Source organism: Pogona vitticeps, chromosome 3, assembly GCF_051106095.1.
Source record: "Pogona vitticeps strain Pit_001003342236 chromosome 3, PviZW2.1, whole genome shotgun sequence".
Classification (NCBI taxonomy): domain Eukaryota; kingdom Metazoa; phylum Chordata; class Lepidosauria; order Squamata; family Agamidae; genus Pogona; species Pogona vitticeps.
In genome coordinates, this window is record NC_135785.1 from 44,318,104 (window position 1) to 44,345,780 (window position 27,677).

General features: G+C 40.4%; 2 protein-coding genes across 2 annotated transcripts in view; both read right to left on the reverse strand.

Annotated features, from left to right (window-relative positions):
- The window catches only part of LOC144587851 (uncharacterized), a 462,829-nt gene that overhangs the window by 154,129 nt on the left and 281,023 nt on the right, over positions 1 to 27,677 (reverse strand). The window lies entirely within an intron of this gene.
- The window catches only part of RAB6B (RAB6B, member RAS oncogene family), an 86,038-nt gene that overhangs the window by 35,196 nt on the left and 23,165 nt on the right, over positions 1 to 27,677 (reverse strand). Inside the window, exon 2 of the mRNA XM_020786403.3 lies at positions 7,776 to 7,834. Coding sequence (XP_020642062.1) covers positions 7,776 to 7,834 — 59 coding nt within the window. The remainder of the gene's footprint in view (positions 1 to 7,775; positions 7,835 to 27,677) is intronic.

The following is a 27,677-nucleotide window of genomic DNA, read 5'->3' on the forward strand; positions in this document are numbered from 1 at the left end:
CCTCTTGTGTTGTTGGAAAAGAGTGTTTGTGATGACCAGCTTATTCTCTTGACAAAACTCTATTAGCCTTTGTCCTGCTTCGTTCTGAACTCCAAGGCCAAACTTCCCTGTTGTTCCTTTTATCTCTTGGCTCCCTACTTTAGCATTCCAGTCCCCTAGAATGAGAAGAACATCTTTCTTTGGTGTCAGTTCTAGAAGGTGTTGTAAATCTTCATAGAATTGTTCAATTTCAGTCTCCTCAGCAATGCTGGTTGGTGCATAAACTTGGATTATTGTGATGTTGAATGGTCTGCCTTGGATTCGTATTGACATCATTCTATCATTTTTGAGATTGTATCCCATTACAGCTTTTCCCACTCTTTTGTTGACTATGAGGGCTACTCCATTCCTTCTACGGGATTCTTGCCCACAGTAGTAGATATGATAATCATCTGAGCTGAATTCGCCCATTCCTGTCCATTTTAGTTCACTGATGCCCAGGATGTCGATGTTTATTCTTGCCATCTCCTGTTTGACCACCTCCAGCTTCCCAATGTTCATAGATCTTACATTCCAGGTTCCTATGCAGTATTTTTCTTTGCAGCATTGGATTTTCCTTTCACTTCCAGGCACGTCCACAGCTGAGCGTCCTTTCGGCTTTGGCCCAACCACTTCATTAGCTCTGGAGCTACTTGTACTTGTCCTCCGCTCTTCCTCAGTAGCATGTTGGATGCCTTCCGACCTGAGGGGCCCATCTTCCAGCGTCATATCTTTTAGCCTTTTGTTTCTGATCATGGGGCGTTCTTGGCAAAGATACTGGAGTGGCTTGCCATTTCCTACTCCAGGTGGATTGCGTTTAGTCGGACCTCTCCACTATGTCCTGTCCGTCTTGGGTGTCCCTGCACGGCATAGCCCATAGTTTCTCTGAGTTACTCAAGCCCCTTCGCCACGACAAGGCAGCAATCCATGAAGAAGCTAGCTTACTCCACCATAAAGTTCATGATATGTGCGTGCACATACACACCAGATGCTGGTGATTAACAGCAGGGGATGACTATGAGAATGAGGATCCCAAAGGCATTTGTCTGGCCAGCTGTTGGTGGTACACATATGCTGCATCTGATGGACCAGCATGTCCGTTTGTGTGCAAAATCCCTGCCAAATGAAATCACCATCAAAACGATCCTGAGATGGAGTTGTTTGAAGGCGGCATTCAACAATTTTCTCTGTATTAGCCTTCTTTTAGCAGGAGCAGCAGGCAGCTTCACAAACAAAGCCTTAAAGCAGTTCTTGATTCAGTGGGATTGTAATGCAGTATGTCAACGCCAATTTGGCCAAGAAATCCATTCACAAAAAATATGTATTTAATTTACTCTTTTTATATACCATCTTTCAGGAGGTCATAATAAACAGAGACAGATAGACATTTTGGCATATCAGTTCCTAAAGCCATTCTTGAAGTCACACTGCTACTTCTAGTGGCTGTGAAGTCAAAATACTGAAGCGGAAAACCTGTACTACAGAGAGGCGAGTAATTTGCTCACCACTTGAAAGGCAACCTACAAATCACAATCTGTTACTATGGATGCTTTTAAAACTGCTCTTTGTTTTGTTAAAACTGAGGGTAATTTTGCTGTGCTGCCTTTTTATCAAGGGCAGGAAATATATGTCCAAATAAATAAAGAGATACAGTGGTACCTCACTTGACGACGTTAATTCGTTTCAGTGAAATCGCTGTAGAACAAAAACGTCATCAAACGAAATTTAAAAACCCATTTAAACGCACTGAAAACTGTTCAATGCGTTCCAGTGGGCTGAATACCTGCTCGTCCAGTGAAGATCCTCCATACGGCGGCCATTTTCGGTGCCTGTATAGCAAGGAATCCATCCTAGAAAACAGCGGGGGGCCATTTTGAAACCTGCCAGCCATTCTGAAACCTGACGATCATCTGTTTGCTGATCGTCGTAAAGCGAAAAATTGGTTCCCAAAACAGGGAACTGATCAACGTGAAGCGAAAAAACCCAATCTAAACATTGTTTTGTGATCGCTTTTGGATCACAAAAACTTCAATGTTAAGCGGATTCGTCATTAAATCGTCCAGTGGGGCACAACTGTAATTGATTTTAAATACAGGTTGAGGAGTGTGGCTATACGGTAGGTAATCTGCTTCATATGACCTCTATATTATGATGGCACATACTCAGACAAATATCTTGAAAGAGCAGATAGATGGGTATAATTTACAGCAGCGATAATTATAACCAAGGTTTGCACTAGCCTGAGGCAAGAAGAGAAATAACAGGAAAATGGTAATTTAAACGAGGAGAGATTAAACGTGTTAAGCTACAACCACTTGGTTAAGATCTAGGGGGGATTATGCCTTCCTTGGGTCTTACATACTGCCTATTTCATGCCAACCATCTACTGGCTTGAAAAACTGTAAAGTAGGACAGCCATAAAACCACGTTTCAGTTTTTAAAATATAGGTGCCTGTACAGTATTACTCGAGGGGACGTGGTGGCGCTGTGGGCTAAACTGCAGAAGCCTGTGCTGCAGGGTCAGAAGACCAGCAGTCGTAAGATCAAATCCACGCAACGGAGTGAGTGCCTGTCGCTTGTCCCAGCTCCTGCCAACCTAGCGGTTCGAAAGCATGCAAATGCAAGTAGATAAATAGGGATCACCTCGGTGGGAAGGTAACAGCGTTCCGTGTCTAAGTCGCACTGGCCATGTGACCACGGAAGATTGTCTTCGGACAAAACGCTGTCTCTATGGCTTGGAAACGGGGATGAGCACCGCCCCCTAGAGTCGAACACGACTGGACAAAAATTGTCAAGGGGAACCTCTACCTTTACAGTATTACTCGATTTCATAGAGTAAAACTGAGAATACATAACACCATACTATGCACATTCACAAAGATCATTTAGAACACAGCTCTAGGCTGATTCTTATTGGTAGCTATGATCCCAAGGTTCATTCAACAAGGTTCTAAGGTACTTATGTTTGCTAACAGACTCCATACTTTTATTTATGGTCTTTAACTGCTTTTCTTGCATTGCTTGCTTTTTACTGATTAGCAAGAGCTTGGTTTTCTCAATGTTTATTTTCAGACCACATTCATTACTTTCTTCATTGACTTTATTGAGCAAACGCTACAGACTATCTAACAGCTGATAATGCTGCATCACCTGCATATTGTACATTGCTGATAGCCTCTGCACTAACAATAGCACCATCATTTGAATCAGAAACTGCTTCTTTAAAGATGTCCTCAGAGCACAACTTAAAACCAGGGAAACCCAATTTTGCCTACATGTACCTGAAGGCAAATGCCATGCCATTAATATGGTTACATACGCTTGTTTTACTGACTACAAGAAAGTCTCTGACAAAATCCAATGCACACACGAGTGGAACTGCTAGTAAACCAAGGGCTGGATTCCAAGAGGGAGTCATTTAATTGGCTACGTGTACCAGCAATCATAAGCTGCAGGAAACGTTGATGGTCACATGACAGAGTGCATAGTGATACAAAGAGTGTTATGACAAGGAGGTCTCACTCCTCTGCATCGTATTTCTAAATACATTTCTGGATTTTTTTTCTAAATTTATGTCTATACAAATTAGGTAAAGGTAAAGGTTCCCTTTGACAATCTGTCCAGTCGTGTCCGACTCTAGAGGGCGGTGCTCATCCCCGTCTCCAAGCCATAGAGCCAGCGTTTGTCCGAAGACAATCTTCCATGGTCACGTGGCCAGTGAGACTTAGACACGGAACACCATTACCTTCCCACTGAGGTCGTCCCTATTTATCTACTTACATTTGTATGCTTTCGAACCGCTAGGTTGGTGGGAATACAAATTAGTATATGCAAATATAATGTGTATCTGTACCACTCAAACAAATTACATTTTACTACTGATTTCTTATATCATATAAGATTTAATCTATTATCCCATATAAGGCTAATGCATGAAGTCAGAATCATTTTCATAGAAATCACAGAAAAGTTAAGTTGGAAGGGGGCCTACAAGGCCATCAAGTCCAACCCCCTGCTCAGCGCAGGAATACAATCAAAGCAGATCTTCCAGGTGATTATCTAAATTTTTTGAATGCCTCCAGTGTTGGAGCACTCACCAACTCCCGAGGTAACTGGTTCCATTGTCATACTGCTCTAACAGTTAGGAAGGTTTTCCTGATATTCAACTGAAATCTGGCTTCCTTTAACTGGAGCCCATTGTTGTGTGTCCTTATTTATCCTTCTTCTTTCCTGACTATGTTTCTGTATTATTCATCTGTGTTAACAAACTTAATGAGCAGTAAGCTTGCGTGCCCTGAGCTGTAGGGATTCAAAATCATTTTATTTCACTCCATGTCTAATTGCCCTTTTATTCTAAAAGGGTATGCCACTACCTCTTTATCAGAACGACATGGTTACAAAGCGAAAACTAGTGGTTTCACTTGGTACCTCCTCTTAGTTTTCTTATAGTAGACAGAATGTGTTCATATGTGTGTGTGTGTATATGCATGGGTGTGTCCGCCACAGCTGCAACAGCTTAAAAACTAGACTTCTGAAACTTGACACACACACTCATGGTACCCTAAGGGTATGTATCTCAGGATTACCCTGTAAGTTTTCATAAATTAATTAATTTAAACTTGTCTGTACCCTGAGGGACATGGTGGCGCTGTGGGCTAAACCGCAGAAGCCTGTGCTGCAGGGTCAGAAGACTAGCAGTCATAAGATCGAATCCACACGACGGAGTGAGCTCCCGTCGCTTGTCCCAGCTCCCGCCAACCTAGCGGTTCGAAAGCATGCAAATGCAAGTAGATAAATAGGGACCACCTCGGTGGGAAGGTAACAGCGTTCCGTGTCTAAGTCGCGCTGGCCATGTGACCACGGAAGATTGTCTTCGGACAAAACGCTGGCTCTATGGCTTGGAAACGGGGATGAGCACCGCCCCCTAGAGTTGAACACGACTGGACAAAAATTGTCAAGGGGAACCTTTACCTTTTACCTTTACCTGTACCCTGCAATATTATCTCTAGGTACTACTGGCAGACTTCTCTAACCTTTCCTAGCTACCAAAGACAAAGCTCAAAGCCTGAGATGTACATTTCTCCATGAGGCCTGCCGTCTTCTCCATGTAAGTCTTTCCTTCTGCAGGGCTACAGGTCTTGCTGCCTGGTAAGGATAGGGGGAAACAGGACTGAAGGCAACAACCACCATGGTGAGGGCAGAGAAAGACCAGCGAGAAATAAGAAGTTGAGGAAAAAGAGAGAAGAAACATTTTTGGAATCATAGAATCATTGAGTTGGTAGAGACCTATAAGACCATCAAGTCCAACTCCCTGCTCAATGAAGGAATGAGACAGCATAAGGGTTTCAAAATCTTAAGAAGCCGATCCTTTTGCTGTAACTTTTAAAGAGTACAACTTTTTGTTCTTAATCAGTAGGTGCAACCGCACTCATCTGGGTATTTTTCAGGCACTGCGATTGGATACTTGTCTAGTCTGACTTACTAAGTGAGCTAGAGGAAAAGTTAGGAAAAGACTAGTTTTGGATTTTGTGAAAATGAGGAATGTACTGTACATTCTACACAGTCATGCTTCATAATCTTCTTCGGTTATAGCCACCAAGATGTTGGTGAAAAATAAGAGGGCCTGCCTTATATACAGAAATGTAGAAGCCCAGTCAGTGAAGGTAGCATCCAGACTCAATATTTCTTCCTCTGTTATGGTAAACCAAGAAAGAGGAAAGAAGTGTAGTTGCCAGACACACAACAGAGAAACTAAACCAAGAGAGAGCTCTCTCTGTGTGTATGAATGCATAAAAACAGTGAAGCATACAGTATAGTATTTCTAGGATTAGAGCACTTAACACCAGAATGTATTTGTACATGTGAAACACCTCCGGTGCCTATTACATGCAAAATTGTCACAATGATCCTAGCCTTTTTCTTGACATGTTAATGGTCTATGAACAAGATCTATTTGTTTATAGGAAGGAACTTTTAAGACTAAATTTGTACTGTGCCTAAACAGGTTTAATCATAAGAGTAAAAACTGATTCTTGTTCACTGCTTCTTTCTTATGCTTTAGCGACTGATATAAGCGGTCAGGAAGGAATTTAAAAAAAAAACAATGAAAGCAAATATAATGCTTTGGCTATGTAGTACCCAGAAAAGCTATCATGGAAACTGAGGCAGAATTTAATGAGAGGATCAATTGAACAGTGTGTACATGCAGTGGTGTTCCCATGTTGCATTTTAAATTGCTTGTCAGAAGGTGAAAAGAGAGCCTGCTTACTTCTCTATATTGAAACACTGATTGAGTCTGGTTGCTCTTTAAGCTTAATATGGCACAGGAAATGAATGCTGAAAACCAATAGCCTTCCAGCTGGCTGAAACACACTCTTTTTCACGTTGTAAAGGGTAAGCACAATGCAACAGAAATGCCTCATCTCCCTCCTTGTGGGAGATGAACATGCATGCTTTCTAGCTCAAGGATGGACAAAAATGAATCACAGAGATGCCTAGAGCATTTAAGACCACTCTGCATTTATCTGCTGTGATAACATCCTCCCATTTAAGCATATGTTGCTCACCTCACTCCCCAGACTAGACGAGGAAAACCAACCCTTGTTTCTTGCTAATCCTTATTGATATGGGTATAATTCTCCTTGCTACCTGAAAACAGATCTGTTCTACAAATATCTATCAGAATTGAATCAGGATAACAATCAGGGCTCTGCTCAGGTAATCCTATGTACACTAGATTGCACAGATCCAGACATTTGTTCGTGACAGATTCTTATCCCTCACAGCCAACCTTCAACTATAACTCCCAAGATTCCTGGGGGAAAGCAATGTTCAGACATTAATTAGATTAATTCAACCTTTGTGGTGTTGAGTAGCAGAATGACAGATTATCTGCAATGTATAGTTTGGCCCTAGGCACTGGCCATAAACGATGCAGAGATCACACCAGAAAATTCTTTTCCCAGTATTTCCTCAAGCCAGGAGACAGCTCTGGTAGACAACAACCAAGACTCAAGCATGGCGATCAGTCAGATCTGCTACTCAACAAGTTAGAGAGACTCTCTCCTCATGAGCCACTAAAGCAAAGAAAGCACAAGAGAAACATGCCATTTTGCTGCCGGAGTTGAGAAACAAGTCAAAGTAATCTACCCCATTCTATCCACATGAGATGACTGGACTGGCAATTGAATCTTATTCATTTCAACATTTATATCAACATTCTCCAGCTGCATTTAAGGCAGGAGGGTAGTTTAGGAACCTCAGCATAGGCTGCATGGCATACTGTATTGAGACCATCTGCTCTCTTATTGAGTAATGGGGAAAAAATCTTATTTGAACGCCACTGAATATGCCAAATCTATTTCCGGGTTCTGTACCCAGAGAGGCTCTGAATGCAGAGAAAAGCACATTCTAAAAGATGCAGAACTGACACAGTAGTGATTCTTAAGTGGTACTCTTACCATGTCTACTCAGAAATAAGTCCAAGTGAGTTGATACATCTGTGCAGGGGGCAGAGTGTTGGATTTTGGGTGTTGCAGTCTAAATAGTAATTTTTTCCAAGCTCCACATCTCAGCAGATATAAATATATATCTTTATCTTTGTTAATACATATATTAACAAGGGTAAAAACAGTGAGTGGCATCTCCTGGTATACAGTCTTAATTGCAACACTGGTACTAGATAAAACTGGGAAATGTACCTTCTTCCCTAGGACTACACCCTAGGGTGCAGAATTATCACAGGCAATGAAGCTCACCTGGTACGTGTTGTCGAAACTGTCATACATGAACCTTGTGATCAGTGACGTCTTCCCAACTGGAAAAGAAGAAACAACAAAAACCATAGATTAAATGAAAATCATGGATGCTGAGGCCACTCATAATGCTGGATTCTCTATTCTGTAACAACGGGCTCAAGTTACAGGAAGCCAGATTTTGGCTGAATATCAGGGAAAATATCCTAACTGTTACAACAGTATGACAATGGAACCAATCACCTTGGTGGTAATGAGTGCTCCAAAGCCTAGACACCCATCTGTCAGATATATTTTGATTTGGATTCCTTCATTGAGCAGGGTATTGGACTCAATGGCCTTATAGGCTCCTTCCAACTCCATTATTTTATGATTCAGTCATAGGTCATGCCTACCCTGGAGCACACGTAGAGCCAAGCTAAACATGTAGGGATGTGGACCTCTGAATTGATCTTGAGTCTCCAAACAGGAGCCTTGAAGAGTATATGTATGTGTGAAATGAGATAAGATAGAGTTAAGACTTCCCATTTGGGTTTCAATTTATTATAATTTTAATTTTTCTGTAAGCCAGCATGGAGAGTTGTGAAAAAGTGGAACATAAACTCTTTAAATAAATATACAAACTCATACTTTCCCTCCCCGTGTACACGGGCAAATATGTTATATATTTTCTACCTGATAAAACATAATTTCTATCAAGACAAATAGAGAGGGGTAGTATCACTAATAAAATGGTATAATAATGTTGTTGTTGTGGTTGTTGTTGCTGTTGCTGTTTTTACATGTCATCAAGTAGCTTCTGATTTATGATGACCCTATGAATGAGCTGTCTTTGAAATGTCCTGTCCTCAATAGTCCTGGCTCAGCTCTTGTAGACTCAAGCTTCTGGCTTCCTTTAGGGCTGTGGTTCTTCACCTTGGGTTACTGAGGTGTTTTTGGACTGGAACTCCCAGAAGCCTTCACCACCAGCTGTGCTGGCTGGGGTTTCTGGGAGTTGCAGTTCAAAAACACCTGAGTAACCCAAGGTTAAGAACCACTGCTTTAGGGAGTCAGTCCATCTCATATTTAGTCTTCCTATTACCTGCTGCCTTCTACCTTTCACAAAGAATCCTGCCTTCTCGTGATGTACCCAAAGTAGGACAGTCTAAATATCAACATTTTTGCCTCAAGAGGTAGTTCAGACTTCATTTGATCTAGGACCACTTGTTCATATAAAACAGCAGAACAGTATGAGACTGAAGCCAACATGATACAGAAATAAAAGACTGAATGCAAGTCAAGGCAGTATAAAGGAAGAAGCCTGTAGTGTCACATAAGTAGACTGACAAACAAGTCAGTCTACTTAGGTGACACTACAGGCGGTTAATAAGGGAACCATTGTTACTTCGTCCATTATCTGCATCCTCACCTGGTCATGGAGCCATGTATAAATGTGATAGTCATATAGTCTCACTCTCATGTCTAAGGAAGTGGACTTGATCCATGAAAAAGTATGTTAAAATATAGTAGTTAGTGTTTAAGTTGCTACAAAATTGTTGTCTTTCAAAATTTTTATTTATTTATTTATTTATTTATTTATTTATTTATTTATTTATTTATTTATTTATTTATTTATTTGTATTTGGTCTGATGTGGTTACACAAACTAGCATGACTACTTTTTTTGAAAGCTACAACTCTTAACAGTGTTGGAGTTTTCTTACAGCCTCACGTGCTATCTGAGTGACTTGGCTGGGGTGATTGTCTATCAATCCAGAATAACCAATAGTTGCATCCAGTTTGTGAAACTCAAAAAGATCCCCCCCCCCCGGTTGAGTGTTCTATCCCACCTTTTCATTAGTTAAAGGCAGTTTTCTTTTCTTTTTATTTATTTATTTCTTTTTTTGCTGTTCTGTTTGGTTGGTTGCTAATATTTGTACAGTAAAAAAAGCTGCAGATGTAAGTCTGTACTTTCAAGCAGCTGTAAGTAAAGATTTTTTTAAAAAAATATTTCTCTTCCACATGTCTCAGAGTACAGTAAGTAACTGAGACTTTAAATGCCAGTTAAAGAAAAAGGAGTAGATTCTGGTCAACTTATAGTTATTCCCTTCTGTAAATCTCTGTACGTCTACTGTGAGAATTTTACCAGAAATTCAAAACTCTTCAACAAATAGGGCTAGCATCTCATCATGATGCCACGTGATATACAGAGTTGTTTCAGTTAATTTCAGAGACAGAAGTGCAACAGAAATAAATTAGGTAAGGTCTTATTTTTACATATTGTTGTGGTTACTTTATTCTACCAGTATACCCATGTTTTGGATCATCCCTGGTTTATCACCATCATCTGAGAACCGCAGAACTGGAAGGAACTCTATGGATTATCAAGTCCAGCCACTATCAAGGAAGCACAGAGTGGTATTGAACTCCCAACCTTTGGCTCCACAGCCATATACCAACTAGCTTCTCTTTGCAAGACAATTTCTAATATACTGTAAAGGTATTCTTCCTACAATTTAGAGGACTTATATTTTTTAAAAAAACATACAATACAGGTACTTAAAACTAAAAGAAGTTTCATCAGCTTGTTAGCTATGCAAACTGTCTGAAACCACTGGTTGCAGGATCAGATCTGAATGCACCCACTATTGAACAGTGTAGAACAGACGGCAAGTTTCCAGAAGGTAGGGAGGTCTACAGAGATTTCTTAACTTATGACAACTTGCTTCCAAAAGTACGTAACAGGATTTCAGCCACTGTCTGTTTACCTGTAACACTTCACTTTTGGCAGTAATGATAACATAACAATATTCTTATCCCTATAAAAGGCAATGACCGGTAATGTTTTCTTTTTGTATACAAAAAGTAATTTTTTAACTGTTACTTTTATAAGGCGAACAATGCTTTGGGGATATTTTAAGGGATTTCCCCCCTCCAAACTGGGGCCATTCTCTTACTCATCTGGACATTACCAGGGAGTAACCATGTTAATATGTTGTAGCAAAAACAACAAGGAGTCTTGGACATTTAAAAACTAAAGTGTTTTATTTGACATTAGCTTTGGGCAAAATGGGCTATTAAACACAAAACAAGTTTATTAGTTTTCAAGGTGCCACAAACTATTTGCAGTTTTCACCTTTTAAATAAAATTTTATTTCAGAAAGGAAACTAAAAATGAATGAAAAGGAAACAAGCACTTCAGTGAGAAAAATAATAAAGTCATATTTTTCTAAGGTGAAAGGCACCTGTTTTAGTCTGTAGCAATGAAAACAACATGGAGTCTCATGGTACCGTAGCACATTTTATTTGACATAAACTACTGTGGATTTATCATGAAATGGGCTACACTCTATGAAAACATAAGCCCCCGCCCCAAAAAATTAAAAGTAACAAGTTACTGAGGGACAATGTTTTCCAATGTGTTACATAACAAATTAACATTCTACAACCAGCAAAGATCCAAATCTTTTCCTTGCACAGCTTTACACAATACAGAATGCCTCCAGCATACAGTACTTTACTTTTCTTATCTATACCCGTAGGAAACAGTAATGTGGTCCACAGGACAGACTAACAGCCTAGATTAGAAAACTCAGACCACTCAGCCGTAGCTTCCCTAGCTGGCCTGAGTAATTCATTGTCCCCAGACAAATTTCTAGACTTTGAAGCTGCAAATATAAACATGAAAAGTGTGTACAACTCTTTGCCCTCTCTTACGACTTGCAGAAGCAGAATTATGCAAACCAAGCATATATGCATATATTTAATTTACATTATTTATACAGATCACAGAATTCAGAGATTTACTTGGCACAGAATTAGACAATAACTACTTTGCAAGCTGGATTTTTCCCTCTCCCTTGCAGCATACATAACTCTGACAATTATAACCCCCACCATAAGAGGAATGGGAAGAGTTAAAAGACCTTCAAAGAAAGGGGTTCCTGATCCTCAGGTCTAAGCAACAGCCTGTTACTCACACACTGTCGCTGACAAACATATATGTGGGCTATGGCTGTTTTTTTTTTTTTTTTTTCCAGGAACAGAAAGCACCTTACTTTGGTCCTGCTCTACCTCAATCATATGGAAGACTTTGTTGCCAAGGCTGAAATTCACAACCACCAATAGGACAACAGGGCCTGTAGGGTCTGGTTTGAGTAAGCTCACTGGAGCATCATCTGCACAGCTTCAGGTGCTGGATGGAGGTATCTCAAAAAATATGGAAGTTTTTATTGAAGCCTGGTAGTCCAAGGGAAAAACAAAAACAGTGAGAAACATGGAGAACATATGTCTTAAAAATAAACAAATGACCTTCTTATCTCTTGTCATCCTTCCCTATCTAAGAAATCTTCAAGAAAAGCATGATTCAGAAAAACAATAATCAACAGATTTCCTGGTTATGCTAACTAAATGCACAATAAAACGTTAAAAACAAACCTCAGTTTAAGACCCAGTTTCCCTGCCCCTGAGGGCACATTTGTTAATTAAGAAACTTTACAAAGCCATTCATCAGAAGCATTAATTAAGTATGCTAATTCCCTCCTTGTTGTGCCTTCTGAAAAGATGGGATCTGTCTTTAGGCTTAATGAATGCCCTGGAGTTCTGCTCACACTAGAAGAAATGTGACTGTGAAGGTCTTTGGTACACATTTCCTTTCCCGCACACCCAAGTCAGGATCCCAGCTGAAGGAGGGGTGAGAGATACACAACATGTCCCCTCAGAGCTATTCTCTGTGGATGTGGCTCAAAAGCCACCTTAGCATTTCACTGGAGATGTGACTGGGCTGTAATACTTCAACCTATTGTATTGTATTCAATACAAGTGTTTCAACAATTTTCTAAACAAGTGGACATATGAGGGTACCGTGCAGTAACCTGTTTGTTTGTTTTTTAACAAGGAAGAACTGCTAGTATCTGGCTGTGAAACCAAAGGTTGGGAGTTTGATTCCCCACTGTGCCTCCCTAACAGGGGCTGGATTCGATGATCCACAGGGTCTCTTCCACCTCTGCAATTCTATGATGATGGCAATGATGATTATAAAATAGACCAGGGCCTGCAGCAACCACCATCACTTCTTCTAGTTATTAACGGTCACAATGGGAAGCTTGAGGCCCTGAATATCTGCAGGAAGAGCAGGGCTATATTTACCCTACGGAAGGGCCAGCCCAAGCCATTCTTCTGCCTGAGGGAGGAAACAAGGGGGCATCCTTTCCTATTACACAATCAGAAGCTGAGCACTCTGGCCAATGAAACTTATCACTGGCAATGGCTCAGTGTCCATTGCTGGACTGGAGGTGTCTTGACTATTTAGGACATGATGAATGTGCGATCAGAGCAAGGCTGAGTACCATTTTTCAGATCTGCCAGCAATTCAGTAGGGGCCCTCCCAGGGGAAGATTAAAGGGGTCAATTTTTGCACTTAATTTCCTGTTATTTTATCTTCCAAAAATCTAATTAAGTGGTTAGGTCCCATAATGTTCCAATGGGCTTTTATTAATAAAAGAACGGATGTAACCAAGAAATTAAAAAAAAAACTTAGAAAACATCCTTGTACCTTTTACTTGCCTCAAAAGATGTTCAGTTTTTCAAATACAGGGCACAGCCACCTCACCTCAGTGATGCAGGGAACTCCTCAAAATATAGCAAAAAATCCTATTGTGTCCCCCAAAGGCACAAAACGCCTTTTTAACCACAAGAAGAAATATGGGGTTGAAGGGGACTCAAAAGTGCTAAGAAGCACAAAAATGGCTTTGGAGCCACATGTTGCCCACCCAGGGCTTAAGGAGAAGTTTACATGGTGCATAGAGATTTTTGTGCCCCAACATCTCTCTATTTCTCATTTACAGTAAGATCCCCTTATCCACAGGATCAGTATCCACTGATCCACTTATCTACAGTGGGGTCTTGACTTGAGAACTTAATCCGTATTGGAAGGCAGTTCTCAAGTCAAAAAGTTCTCAGGTCAAATCTGCATTTCCCATAGGAATGCATTGAAAAACATTTGATCCGTATCTGCTCTTTTCCGTCCATAGAAACTAATGGGAAGCTGCTATTCTGCCTTCGACCACTAGAGGGGGATATTTTGTTTCTTTTTTTTCTTAGGTCAAGAAAGGTTCAGGGAAGGCAGGGAAAATACAGTCCAGGCAGTACAGTACCAGGCAGTCTGAAGACTGTCTCCCAATCCACTCTCTAAACACTGGGAGGAGTGAGGAAGTAGACAGGCAAACTTTTCACTGGCCAACAGTTAACTGAAAGTTCAAATTTTGCACTTTCCCTGCCTCCCACGTGGTTTTTTTTAGTTCTTAACTCAAATCTAAGTATGTAAGTCAAGTCAATATTTTCCTATGAGAGTGGTTCTTAAGTCAAAATGTTCTTAACTCAAGCCGTTCTTAAGTCAAGACCCCACTGTATGGTCTGAAAAAAAATATTAAAAGTAAAAAAAATACTTGTTAGTGAAAATACATGGTCTCTGGCACCCTTTATTGCCCAGTTCTGGTAATGCATGTGAAAATGTTTTTTTCTTGTTTTTTTCCATTTTACCATGCTCTCTCTCTCTCTCTCTCTCTCTCTCTCTCTGTCTCGTGTTCATTATTATCCACAGTTTTCAGTATCCAAGGGTTTGGAATCAATTCCCAGAGGATATGGGGGTTCTACTGTATTAGCTTTTGCCACCTGAGGCTTGCTTATTGATTGATTGATTCATTCATTCATTCATTCACTCATTCACACTTTGCCTTATAATAGGGCTAGCCATCAATACCAGAGTATATAATCGAAACAGCACAAAATGTTTAGTCTGCCCTTGCACTTTACCATAACGTGCACTACATATTCCATTTTAATTTTTTTGCTCCCATCAGTAGAATGTCTTGAGCCACCTCAGAGGAAAAGGTGGTAAATGAAGCATACATGCTGCTGTCTTCCCAGTACTCAGGAATCCAGCTGGAATAATAAATGAAAACAGGGACGGAGACTCTGCAGCCCTCTACATGGTGTGGAACCCCCAGTAGCCTCAGTCTGCATGGCCAATGGCTAGGAGTTGATGTCTACCAGTATCTGGAGGCCCATGGGTTACAAACCACTATGCTTAAAGGGCTACAGACTTGACTTAGTAACACACCCTTAATGAGGAAGAGAACAGACTTGAGTTCACATGAGAAGATGCACTGCTAGTTTCAGTAGTCAGCTCATGGCCACAGGAGGTGAATTGCCTCTTGAAATTTAGGAAACAGACCCTCCTGCTCTGTCCATGAATTGCCCTGCCAATTTCTGGCAGGTTAATTAATATGGAAGATTTTTGCCTTGTGCTAAATTGCTATTTAGTGCTTATGGCTGAGAAGAATCCCCATGCCAACCCCTAGCAGTTGTTTTCTTTCTCTCCATGAAGTTTGCCAGTGCTTGGGACAGGGAGAGATGTCACTAACATAAGACATCATGTTCCTGCTAAAATATATTTAATCTGAAACATTTTCACCTTGTGCTGGATTGTTTAGTGCCCACAGATGAAAGGAATTCTAGCCTACTGAGTCATTTCAACAAGAGGCAACCAAAGACGACACCCAGGATCCAGCTTAGCAGAATCAAGTTATCATATCCCCTTCAACAAAAGCAATGGTCCTTTGCTTTAATTTTTCTCCCCCCCCCAATACATTTGTGCTCTATCTCCTTCTGTATGGCTTCTGCATGCAGAAACTCTTTCTCATCTGTGGCAGACATGTGTATGAATGAAAGGATAATGACTTTCCATGGGAAGTTACAACAACCCTGCCTCTCATGCATTCTCATTAGAGTTTGCATATTATGAAAAAGGTGAATAAAAGATGCAACTACACTTACCAACATCTAGACACTTGATGCACAGCCTGTATTACAACTGAAATGGCAGTCAGTGCTCATACAGAGAATGCCGATTAATTCAGGAGTTCACCGTTCATACTGGATGCGATGCAATTCACATTCCAGCCTACTGGCCCCACCCTCTTTCCTTCCTTCCTCTGGTCCTGCCTCTGCAAATCAAAATTGTTCCAGTCCCTCAGTGGCAGTGGGGGGGGGGCGGAGAGGATGTTTTGGGAGCAAAAAACATTTGGAACTGGTTTGAATCAGCCTTTGTGTCATGTGGTTGGTAAAAAAAAACACTTCAAATTCACCTTATTTAGAAGTGGAGCAAATCCACCGTATTTGATCACGTAATCACAGCCTAAAACAAACCATAGATAGATAGAGAGAGAGAGAGAGAGCAGTTCTAGCCAGTTCAGCAGAGGACATGGGGCTGGCGCAGAATGTTAATTAGCTGTGGAGGTCTACAAAGCATTGCCTGATGCTGGCTCCCCTGAGATGCTCTAGCAATCCAGAGCTTTCTGAAGCTGCAAAATGCCATCTTTTCTCTCACTCTCCTCCCTCCCCTTCTTGGCTCCCCCTACACACAAACATACTGCTGTTCCTTTGTGGAAGCAGTCTGGTCTGATAAGCAATGGGGAAATTTGGAGTGAATTTGTTTCCCTTTATTCAACAGTTGTTTTTTTTTAAAAAATCTAAGGGTATCTATACTTAGATGGGAATGATATGCTGGCTTCACTTCAACATCTGGATTCATGGAGGCTTGTTTACTCAAAAGAGTAATAATGGTAGTATGCCAGCATATCTGCCAACATTCTTTTTTCCTCTATATGCTTTATAGCTTTTTGCACACACTGTTCTATTTTTTTAAACCAGTTGTGCCAGGGGGTTATTCACCATCCTTTCACACCTACGTAAGCCCTGTTGGGCAAAGCCAGTCTCCCGCTTCTGTACTGGTAAGCCTGTGATCGCTGGAACAATCACAGAGTGCTCCATCCACAAAGCAGTCACTCTCTGTGATCACTAACAGGACTGTGAGGGCAGGAATGCATCTGTGAATTTTTTAAAAGGAGTTTTCAGGCAGATTTATCACATTATTATCACTGTTTGTATGATGTTGCTGAAGCTAGAAAGTGGAGGTCCATTGCTACTCTGGCATGCTAATGACTGTTTTGTGTGTCTCTGCTCTGTTTTTGTTCTTGTTGGGGCTATGACTATGACTATGGACCACAAACAGTACTTTTCTTTTTAATTATGAAAGTATGTCCATGATATTCACAACCCCCTCCCACATTTCAATTCTTAATTGCAGAGTTTCATGCCATGATTGCAGATACAGTAGTGATATTGGGATTCATTGTTGAACAGGATTCAGTGGAAATGGAAGAGGAGGAGCAATCCCCCCCCTTCCCACTGCAATATTCCAGGCACCCTTAAAAACCCTACTCTAGATGGCTCAGAACATTTCTGGAGTTGGTTTTCAGCCAACACTGAGAGCTGCAAGGAAGAGGTAAGGGGAAATGGAGAAGATGGAAGTCCATTTTTGTCACGCTGGCACTACATCACAAATGGGATGCTGAATTTGGGGCACTGGCTCGTTCTTCTACAGATGGGTTGGAGAGTCTTGGAAGTCTATGTTCTTCATATACTGTATACCTTTAGGAGAAACTGCAGCTGAGATACCACTAGACTGAACCACTAAAGATCTTTCTGTTGATACTCATAGCTGGTGTTCCCATAAGGTCTGTAAAACTTACTGTAGCTAACTGCAGCTAAGAGATGCAGTGCCAGGCCATATCTCGGTTGCATGCCTGGTCACATCCTCAACTGCACCGCCCTGTATCTCATCAATTAGACACTGTTAGCTGTGACAAGTTATGCAAACATCAATAGAATTCTGGCCACTGGATGGGTTTTACATATGACTATTTCTGTTTTATATTTCATTGATGTAATTTGTTTATTTTTCAGATTGTAAAGTTGATATATGTATTCTGTATATGTAAACATTTTTGTTGATTTTTATTATATCTTATATCCCAATTTGACATGTGATCCTGTCTTTTGTGATTCAGGAATAGATGTGTTTTCTTTTGAGTGAAACTAATGGTCCATTCAGGCAAACATATTTCTTCCTCACCCACGTGTTGATGTTCCACATAGCAGTTTAGAAGGCACACAGAAATGGTGCAATTTCTCCTACCCCTCAAAACTGTGAAACATGACTTCTCTTTGGTACAATAATGGCTGCATTTTAGTACACCAATGCAAATGAAGTCTACAACATGAGACAGTGCCACAATAAAGCATTATTTTCTGAGTAGTGAGCAAAAAAATTGTGTCTCTTTAGTCTTATACATACTAGTAGTTGCTTATTTTGTATAAAGAAACATTTATTTATATACTTCCTCTACTGATGTTTCAGCCACTATAATAAAATCAATCACAAATAAAGAAAATATTGGAAGACACATTGATGCAAGAAAAGGAAACTGGAAAGCCTCTGCAATACAAATCTAAATTTTTCATTGTTTAAAAACGTATCAGATAACATCCTTGCAATTCACCAGATTGGAGCAAAGATTCTTGTTAGCTTTTAGGCAACCACTACAAATCTTGCAATTCTATACATAACAAATTCATAAAAAATGAGACAACAGACATATTAGTTTAGCTTATCATATCATCAGCAATGTTGCTTCGCAGATTTGAAATACAGTGTCTCCCACTAAGGAATGCAAATAGTAACAGTTAGAAGACCCAGAGTAAATAATATAGTTTACAAAACCTAACATTTAGATAGATTGCCCTCTATTTTCAGTTTAAGTTACTCTTACATCCTTGAAATGATACAGTAGTGAAGGTCAAAACTAAAAGTGACAATAGTTTCATTAATGAAATTAATATGCACATATAAACATGTAGACGGCTGCAATTCTGGCTGGAATGGGGGTGGGAAGGAGTTTATGGCTGCTATTAACATCCATATGATATCACATCTAATCTAGTCTCAACTGGCTAAAAACAAGATGTCTATTCACTGAATGCAAGTGCTGCTAAACTGCTTGAACTTAGCAGCACTGGATAAAATCATTGGCCATAACACTGGTTCTTAACCTTGGGTTACTCAGGAGTTTTGGACTGCAACTCCCAGAAGCCTTCACCACCAACTGTGCTGGCTAGGGTTTCTGGGAGTTGCAGTTCAAAAACATCCGAGTAACAAAGGTTAAGAACCACTGGGCCATAAGACACTACTGCCAAAAGAGAAGAAAAGATAATGTTAAAAAATACACCTGCAACTAAAGGGTACTGTGCTACTCTCATACCTTCTGTGTAACAGACTAGGATGTCTGCAGTTTTTCTGCCCTATCTGTGAGGAAGGAGTGCTTATCCTGAGGAAGTGAATTTCATCCATGAAAGCTTGCAATTTGCATAATTTGTTAGTGGTCCAATAAAAGGCACCACCCACTCTTGCATTTGTGTAATCTTGGGGACCGCACAGTCTATTCCTTTTTCAGACCAGGATGAGAAGACTTTCTGCCTCTGTACAGGCCTACTAAGATTATTACTACCTACAGCCAATGGTCACAGCAGCCTGGGCTAACTGAATTTGTAGCCTACTACATTAGGAGGGCACCAGGCTGGGGAGAAACCTACTGTCATTCTACTCAAATGAAAAAAATTTGAAAAGTTCTTTTATTGGACTTCAAAATTCATAAGTTCCCATGCTAACCCAGAGAGTGGATTCTGGATTTTACAGTCCAAATATCCCCCCCCCCCCGTAGCTGCGGTATTTAGAGACAGAACGGTCATTGAAAGATATGAGTTTGAATTACTTTAAAAGCATTTAAAATGTTTCTTTACCATATCTCACAGTGAAATAATATTTAAAATGTGCTTGCCTTACATTTTATGTGTGTTCCCTCTTCAGCCATAACTGCGTTTCCTATTTGTTTGTATGACACATAGCTGCTATGAAACATAAATCTAAAAACAGCTGTTCTTCTATTACTGTTGTGGGTTTTGTTGGCCCAATATGATGAAAACAATCACAGTGGAGAGAAAGTCACTTTCCTTTTCCCTCCCTCTCAGTCCAATTAATTTAACCCTTGGGCAAGTAACAAATGTAATGAATACATAGAACACGAGACAAAAGTTCACAGGTGTCACTGCAGTGCTAACAAGATTTACAGAAATGTAATTATGGGCAAGGAAGGGCAGGGAGGAAATTATTGAGACTGGCTGCCAGAATTCAGGTTTGAATTGGTCCCCTTTAGAGCTGCACGCTCTATTGAACTTCTTGCAAAGGCATTAAATATGCCACAGTGCTAGAGCTTTTTGTACAGTGACCTTTCAGTGAAACACGCCTTAGCATGGCACTTAATGCTGGTGGTGTGTTCTGCCACAATAATACTAATAAACTGATAGCAAGCCAAACACAGAAGCTGACGGTGGTTGAAGAGCCTCAAAATATCTTTCAGAAGAGGAAGATAGTGGAAGTTTTGTAAAACATATTTAAAAATATACAGAAAGACCATAGATGAAGCCACATAGTTTAATTACTCCATTAGAAATAACATCATATTTTCAAGAGAGGCAGTCAATACACAAAGATGCTTACAAAGCTCAAATTCAGTTTTCTGCAACTTCCTTCTGCCTCAAAACTGCCACCTATTGTTGATTTCACAGACAGATGATTACATCATCTGTTCACCACCAAGAGGGGGGAAAAGGGTGTGTGATCCATTCATGGCAATAAAGTTTGAGGTTGGGCAATACCTGTCTTGGACTGTTAAACAAGTGCAGATAAGAGGAGTTTCTGAGTTTTCCAAAATTCTCCATCAGGAAAAGGTGGTCTAAAAATTGAGGTTAAGGCAAGCAGTTTGAAACTTTGGCCAGTTATAATATTCTTGATTCAGAAAGTCGTACTATCAACATAACAAACTTCAGATTCCATGGGGAGTAACAAAGGTATCAATTGGTAATTCCCCCTTGGCTCTGCAAACAAAAAGCTGGATCTCCCTACCCCGAAGATCTGTCACTTGTCATTGTTGTTTAGTCGTTAAGTCATGACTGACTCTTCGTGACCCCATGGACCAGAGTACGCCAGGCCCTCCTATCTTCCACTGCCTCCCAGAGTTGGGTCAAATTCATGTTGGTAGCTGCGGTGACACTGTCCAACCATTTCATCCTCTGTCGTCCCCTTCTCCTCCTGCCTTCACACTTTCCTAACATCAGGGCCTTTTCCAGGGAGTCTTCTCTTCTCATGAGATGGCCAAAGTATTGGAGCTTTAGCTTCAGGATCTGTCCTTCCAGTGAGCATTTAGGGTTGATTTCCTTCAGAATTGATAGGTTTGTTCTCCTTGCAATCCACAGGACTCTCAAGAGTCTCCTCCAGCACCGCAATTCAAAAGTATCAATTCTTCGGCAGTCAGCCTTCTTTATGGTCCAGCACTCACCTCCATATATCACCTCTGGAAAAACCATAGCTTTGTCTATGCAGACCTTTGTCGGCAAGGTGAGGTGTCTGCTTTTTAAGATGTTGTCTAGGTTTGTCATCGCTTTCCCCCAAGAAGCAGGCGTCTTTTAATTTCATGGCTGCTGTCACCATCTGCAGTGATCATGGAGCCCAAGAAAGTAAAATCTGTCACTGCCTCCATATCTTCCCCTTCTGTTTGCCAGGAGGTGATGGGACCACTGGCCATGATCTTAATTTTTCGGATGCTGAGCTTCAGACCATTTTTGGCGCTCTCCTCTTTCAACCTCATTAAGACCCTCTTTAATTCCTCCTCACTTTCTGCCATCAGAGTGGTATCATCTGCATATCAGGTTGCTGATATTTCTTCCAGCAACCTTGATTCCAGCTTGGGATTCATCCAGTCCAGCCTTTTGCATGATGTATTCTGCACATAAGTTAAATAAGCAGGGAGACAATATACAGCCTTGTCGTACTCCTTTCCCAATTTTGAACCAATCAGTTGTTCCATATCCAGTTCTAATTGTTGCTTCCTGTCCAACATATAGATTTCTCAGGAGATAGATAAGGTGGTCAGGCACTCCCATTTCTTTAAGAACTTGCCATAGTTTGCTGTGATCCACACAGTCAAAGGCTTTTGCCTAGTCAATGAAGCAGAAATAGATGTTTTTCTGGAACTCTCTGGCTTTCTCCATAATCCAGCACATGTTAGCACTTGCCTTAACAAGAGCCCAAAAAAGCTACATAGGGTTGCAACAGAATTTTTTTTTCAAGGGTAGGAAGGAGCATAGAAATGAAGCCAGATTCATTTTGTTAAATGGCTCCTAACATCTTGAGCTTTTTCTTTGTCATTGATAAGACCAGCTACCTAAAGCACCCAGCTAATCTATCTCCCTAAAGGAAAGCACCTGGCAGCTTTCCTCTTACAGCATCCACGTGTGTTTTGAGGTGTGTGCACCATAGTAGTCCCATTAAATTTGCCCACTGCTTTCCTTTTGAGAGAGAGAGAGAAAGGTGTTGCTCTACCCATCTGAGCAAACAATTAGCCATCATCGTGACCCTAATGTTAGGTGCCTTTGTTAGTCACCTAATAAAAAAACAACCACCAAGCATTAATGAAAGGAGCGTTTCTTCAAAACTATATCCACACCGGCGTAGAGATATGATATGTAGATTATTGAATGCATAGTTTGGATTAGGAAAAAAATGCTGTGTCTGCTTGTGTTTCTACTTAGATCGAGCCACCTTTCCCCCTTAAGAGCTGTCCTGCACCATTCTGCACAGCGCCAATCCAGCATTGTTCTTGGCACACTTTGGTTAGCAAGAAGAATGCAGTTGGAGTATTTTGGCTACAGATTTTGAGGAAGAGCTTGGGGAGGGGAAGGGAAAGGATATGAGGGAGAAAACCTGAATCCCACAGACAGAGGGAGAGCGAGGGAGAGCGGAGCAATGTAAAAGGAATGTTTGCTTTCTCAGACCCTCTGCAGACAGTCAAAGAAAATGCTTAACTGATAGCTGATCCAGCTACAATTAGTTGTTTATTGTTTGGATGAGAGCATGCCAAATGGCACATTGCTCCACCCCATGACCTAAAAGAACCCACGGCCAGTGTGTACAGACCCTCAGTCTTAGACCCCCATATGATGTTGTACTGCAACTTTCATCATCTCTAGACGGCATCAGTGAATTACTGTGCAATCCACAGAGCCCAAAGACTGAGAAAGTCTGCTCTAGAGGATGTAATACTCAAATCAAAGAAAACTTACAGAGGAGCTTTTCACCTACAAAACATTTTTTGAAGCCTGAATCAGATAATTAAATATATTTATATATCAGTTATTCATTTCTGCACTAGAACAGGGAATGCTCAATCAGCCACTGGTGAGAAGACAAGACTCACTGGACAAGAGGCTGGGAAAAGTTAAAAGCAACTCCCAAAGAACAAAAGTTTCTGCACACGCACAAATATGCACCATAGTTATAAAGGAGGTTCCTTGGTAATTTAGTTTTTAAGCTTGCATCAAAACAATGATTTTAAGCTACCATTAAAAGAGGCCGTTCCTTAATTGCTGAAAGCAAGCAACGGTCACAGCAGGCTCTTTTTCTTAAACTCCCATGGTTGGAAAATTAGCCTGCTTGATTTTGTAATTGACCTTCAAGAACTAAACAGGGGCTTCATTTCCAGCTCTGGTTCCTCAGACAGTTAAACCACATCTCTGTAACACTAACATGGTTTCATTTTTAATGACTGGTTATTTGTACCATATAGTTTGGACCCGAGTTACAGTACCAAGAGCTGTCATTATTGTTCTGTTCTGTCAAGTTGGAACTGACTTATAGTAACCTTAGTAAGGCTTTCAAGGTAAGGGAGGAGTGGTTTTACCAGTGAATCAAACATATTACAGATACTCCGGCCTACAGAAAGGAAGGAAAAAACCAATGTGAGAGAAGAATCTTAGAGGTAACACCTAAAACCATGGTATGTTACAAATCCTCCAAATTATTATTTGAAATTTCCCACCTCATACGCCTAAAATAGTAAAGCACAACCCCACCTGAATGTATTTATATATTTATTCTCATGTTACAATACAGATTTCATCTTCAAGTCCATGTCCTATTTTTCCTACCCTCATGCAACAAAATTTATTAAGATATACCTTGAATTACTATTTTTAGGATATCTACAAAAGTGTAAGCACAGCACAAGACTTTGGCAAAAACGCACTTACTGGTGGTAAAAATATATGACGGCTTAGTCTGCAATATATATATATATAGGGTTATTCATATTCCTCACTCTGTAAGATTAACCCATTTTAACTTGGAGATGGTTTGGGATCATGCTAGAGAAAGCTACCTTTAATATTCCATTGTTGGTGATCACGGAACAAAGGAAGGCTAATTGCTTTAGAAAGAAAACAAAGGAGTCGACAGCCGAAGTCCTAGCCAGCGGAGCCAACTGGCAACGCCCTGAGGGCTCTTTTATTGACTTAGCATGATTACATAGTATGTTATGAGAGAAACAGATAGGATACTAGTTACCTAATTGTAACTAGGATTGGCTAAAATAACCCTTTGATCTTATGCTCTACCTTTAAGCAGAAAGGGCAGAAGAGGGGGCTAACCTGCCCGCTGGCAGCTGCTGCATCCTGCCAGGAGTTTATGCATGTCACTGAAGCAGAATGCAGCTACAGCCTTTAAGCAGAAGTTTCCCACATTCCATGAATATCCTGCTTGATAGTAAACAACAATATTATATAGTAGATGTGTTGAGATGTGAAATTTTGAATATACAATGGTGCCTTGCTTAGCGATCACTCCGTTGAGCGATGAAATTGCTTTGCGATGGACTTTTGACCATCGCTGGAGCGATCGCTTAGTGATGTCCTCTATGGCTAAAATTCGCTTTGCGATGATCACAGGGAAGCGATCATGGCAAAGCGAACTTTTTTAAACAGCTGATTGGCAGTTCCAAAATGGCCACCGCAAAAACAAAATGGCCACCGCTGTTTTGCCTCACTGTAGTGGCACCCAAAATGGCCGCCGCTATGGAGGAATTTTGCTTTAAGGTAAGTTTTTAGCCCATAGGAACGTATTAAACGCATTTTAATACATTTCTATGGGCTTTTTAAAATCGCTTAGCGATTAAACCACTTATTTAATTTATTTATTTATTTATTTATTTAATTTGATTTATATCCCGCTTAGCGATGTTTTTTCCGGAACGGATTAACATCGCTAAGTGAGGCACCACTGTACAGAGTGCTAAAATAGTGGGGGGGGGGTATAGAAAAAGAAGCCCTGAAAATGCAAAACGTATTTTAAAAATTAAATTTGAAAAGCAGTTTATTAAAAACTTCTGCAAAACAATCAGCCAGGTCCAGCTAAGTCTAAAATGCAATGTCAGTGTAAAATATCATTGCCTTGTAATACTCTTTCAAAATAAACTCTCTCATACTACTTAACAGTTGAGCATGAGGTAAACAAATGTTAAGAAATACAACATGATTGCGGGGGAAAACCTTGGTACCTGAGCAGCTTAGCCCACCAACAATTTAGGCTCACAGCATTTTGCAGATCCTGTGACCTGCTCTACCTTAATTTTATAACTCCTCTATTTTACTCCCAGTGTAACCCACAGGCTGAGCAAATGTCAAAATAATATTTATTCTCATGGTGGCAACTTGCCAGATTCTGATTTACAGGAATAGTACATATTTATGGGAGTTGTTAAAGAAATAGAAATGTCCACTGTAAACTTTCTGACTGTGAATCTAGTCCCTTTAACTTACATATCTGGCAAAAATCCATTGTTTACAGTTTGAAGACAAAATGCAAAGATCTGAAAGAAGTATAAATATTGGGAAGCAGGAGAAACACACAACAAATATTTTAAGTATTTGCATAGCTGTAAGCCTTTTGGATGTTTTCAACAACTTTGCTTCTATGTTCCATATGCACAAAAAATACTTCATTGTAGATTAATAAAGCTTGTAGAAATAGACAAACTGATGCTGCCTGGAATCATTGCAATAATGAAAAGGAACTCTGCCCCTTCCCCCGATATCTGGAGAAGAGATCTCTCATTCCTGGTAATATAAAATTTATCAACGACCACTCAGGAAAGTAGCCACATAACTGCTTGCTGGCGTCATGATACTACCATTTTAACAGAATACTACAGGTAATCCCAGTCCATGCTTTTGACTTTACGACTGAGAGATATCAACAACAATATGAACCAGCAGAAAATTCAAACAAGATTATGCCAGCCAGCCAGAGTTGATGGGGCAAGCTCAGGGTAGAATGTTTTAGTTTTGTATCTAAGAGACAAAGGGTGGAATGATACACTATGTTAAAGATGCAATGCATAGTTAAAGTTCAGCCACCATGCATTCAAATTCTGCTTTCTAAGAACATGTGGAGGGAGGTGATGCACACAGAAGCACAAAAGCTCACTCCTATTTTCATTATCTTTATTGTCCTCAGAGCAGTGTGTCTTGACAGGGAAAATTACTCTCACTTATGGAGGCTGTCCATGTAACACAGAACCCTCAAAAAGTCAAGCTTCTTTACCTCAAAGAGCATTTCCTCTTGGGACATTTACTTTCAAATCAGTGAGCATAAAGACAGAGAGGAGTGGAGCTAGGGTGTGTAGTTTGAAAATGCAATTTGACTTATACCTTGATACTCAGATGAATGTTGATAGGGTTAGAAATTATTGTCCAGTTTCATTCTGGAATTAACCATAAGTGGGATAAATGCCAGATCTGACAAACACAGGCTTCTGATTACTCCCCAATTCCACAAGAGATCTATAAAGTGATCCCCAACCTTGGGTAACCCAAGAGTTATTGGACTTCAGATCGCAGAAACCCTGTCCAGCGTAGCTGGTGGTGAACACCTGGATTACCCAAGGTTGGGGACCACTGCTATAGGGCTCTTAGGAGAAAGTTCAGGTGTCAGACTCCCTGACAAGACAGACAATTAGCTCTGTGGATGTTTCCACCTGTACACTTTCCACCTGTAAATGCCACACCATTCCAAAATGAGTCAGCAGAACATTCACACCGTTCCACACTCCCAGTGACCTTCCATGACTGAGCAGGGATTTGAACCAAGGTCTCCTGAGTCCTCTTCCATTACTCTGTCTCGTATACCATGGTGAGTTGGAAGTCACAGCAGGAGCCTTTCTTATTTCATGCAGTTTGCAAATTACATCTTTTGTTTTGTGATGGATCTTTGAGAGCTAAACATGGACTTCATTTTCAAGTCAGATTTTTCAGACACAGAAGACTATCTTTGTCCTCCTGGAACATTAAGGTGATTTCTACTCTTATGCCAGGTTGCATGTATTGCATAGTTTGGCCCTTTATCTAAGGTTGTGGTTCCCACCCTTGGGTCTCCAAATAGACTACAACTCCCCTACTCTGCATAGCTAAAGTAGAAGACTTCTGGGAGTTACAGTCCAAGAACACCTCGGCACCACTAATTTAAGGGGGGAAGCAAGAAAAAAAATGGCCATAGTTTCCCTATCCAAAATATCTGATCTGTGATCTTATAAACTGGGCAGCAACTCAACTAATTAGTCTTCAACAATTTTTCTAAATTATATTATATGACTACCATAGTGCAGGGCTTCTAACACACCTTGTATCACTATCATCGTTCTTACTGCAAGCTTCAAACCCTTTTATATTCTTTCTTCATTCTAGTCTAACTTTGAGCTGCAAGAAGACTTCTGTGGAAATTAATACCATATTCTCTGCTTCCTCATTTTCAACTAGTTGTTAAAAGAATTATCTGTCTGCGTCTCCTTGGAATTGTACAGAAGTTCTAGTTGTCATATAAATACTATAATCTCTTAGTTGATTCTATATACATAATCTACTAAGAGATTAAGCTATGAATCTGAAAGCTGCTGATTTGAATTTTGCCTCTATCACGACCTCACTGTGGCCTTAGGCAAGTCCCTCTCTCTCTCTCTCTCTCTGCCTCAGTTCCCCTGCCATATAAGAGATAAACATACTGACTAAGGGTGTGAATACACAGTGAGGGAAATGCAAATTTACTTGCATTTATTCAATGTAAAGTCACACTGGGGAATTCAGG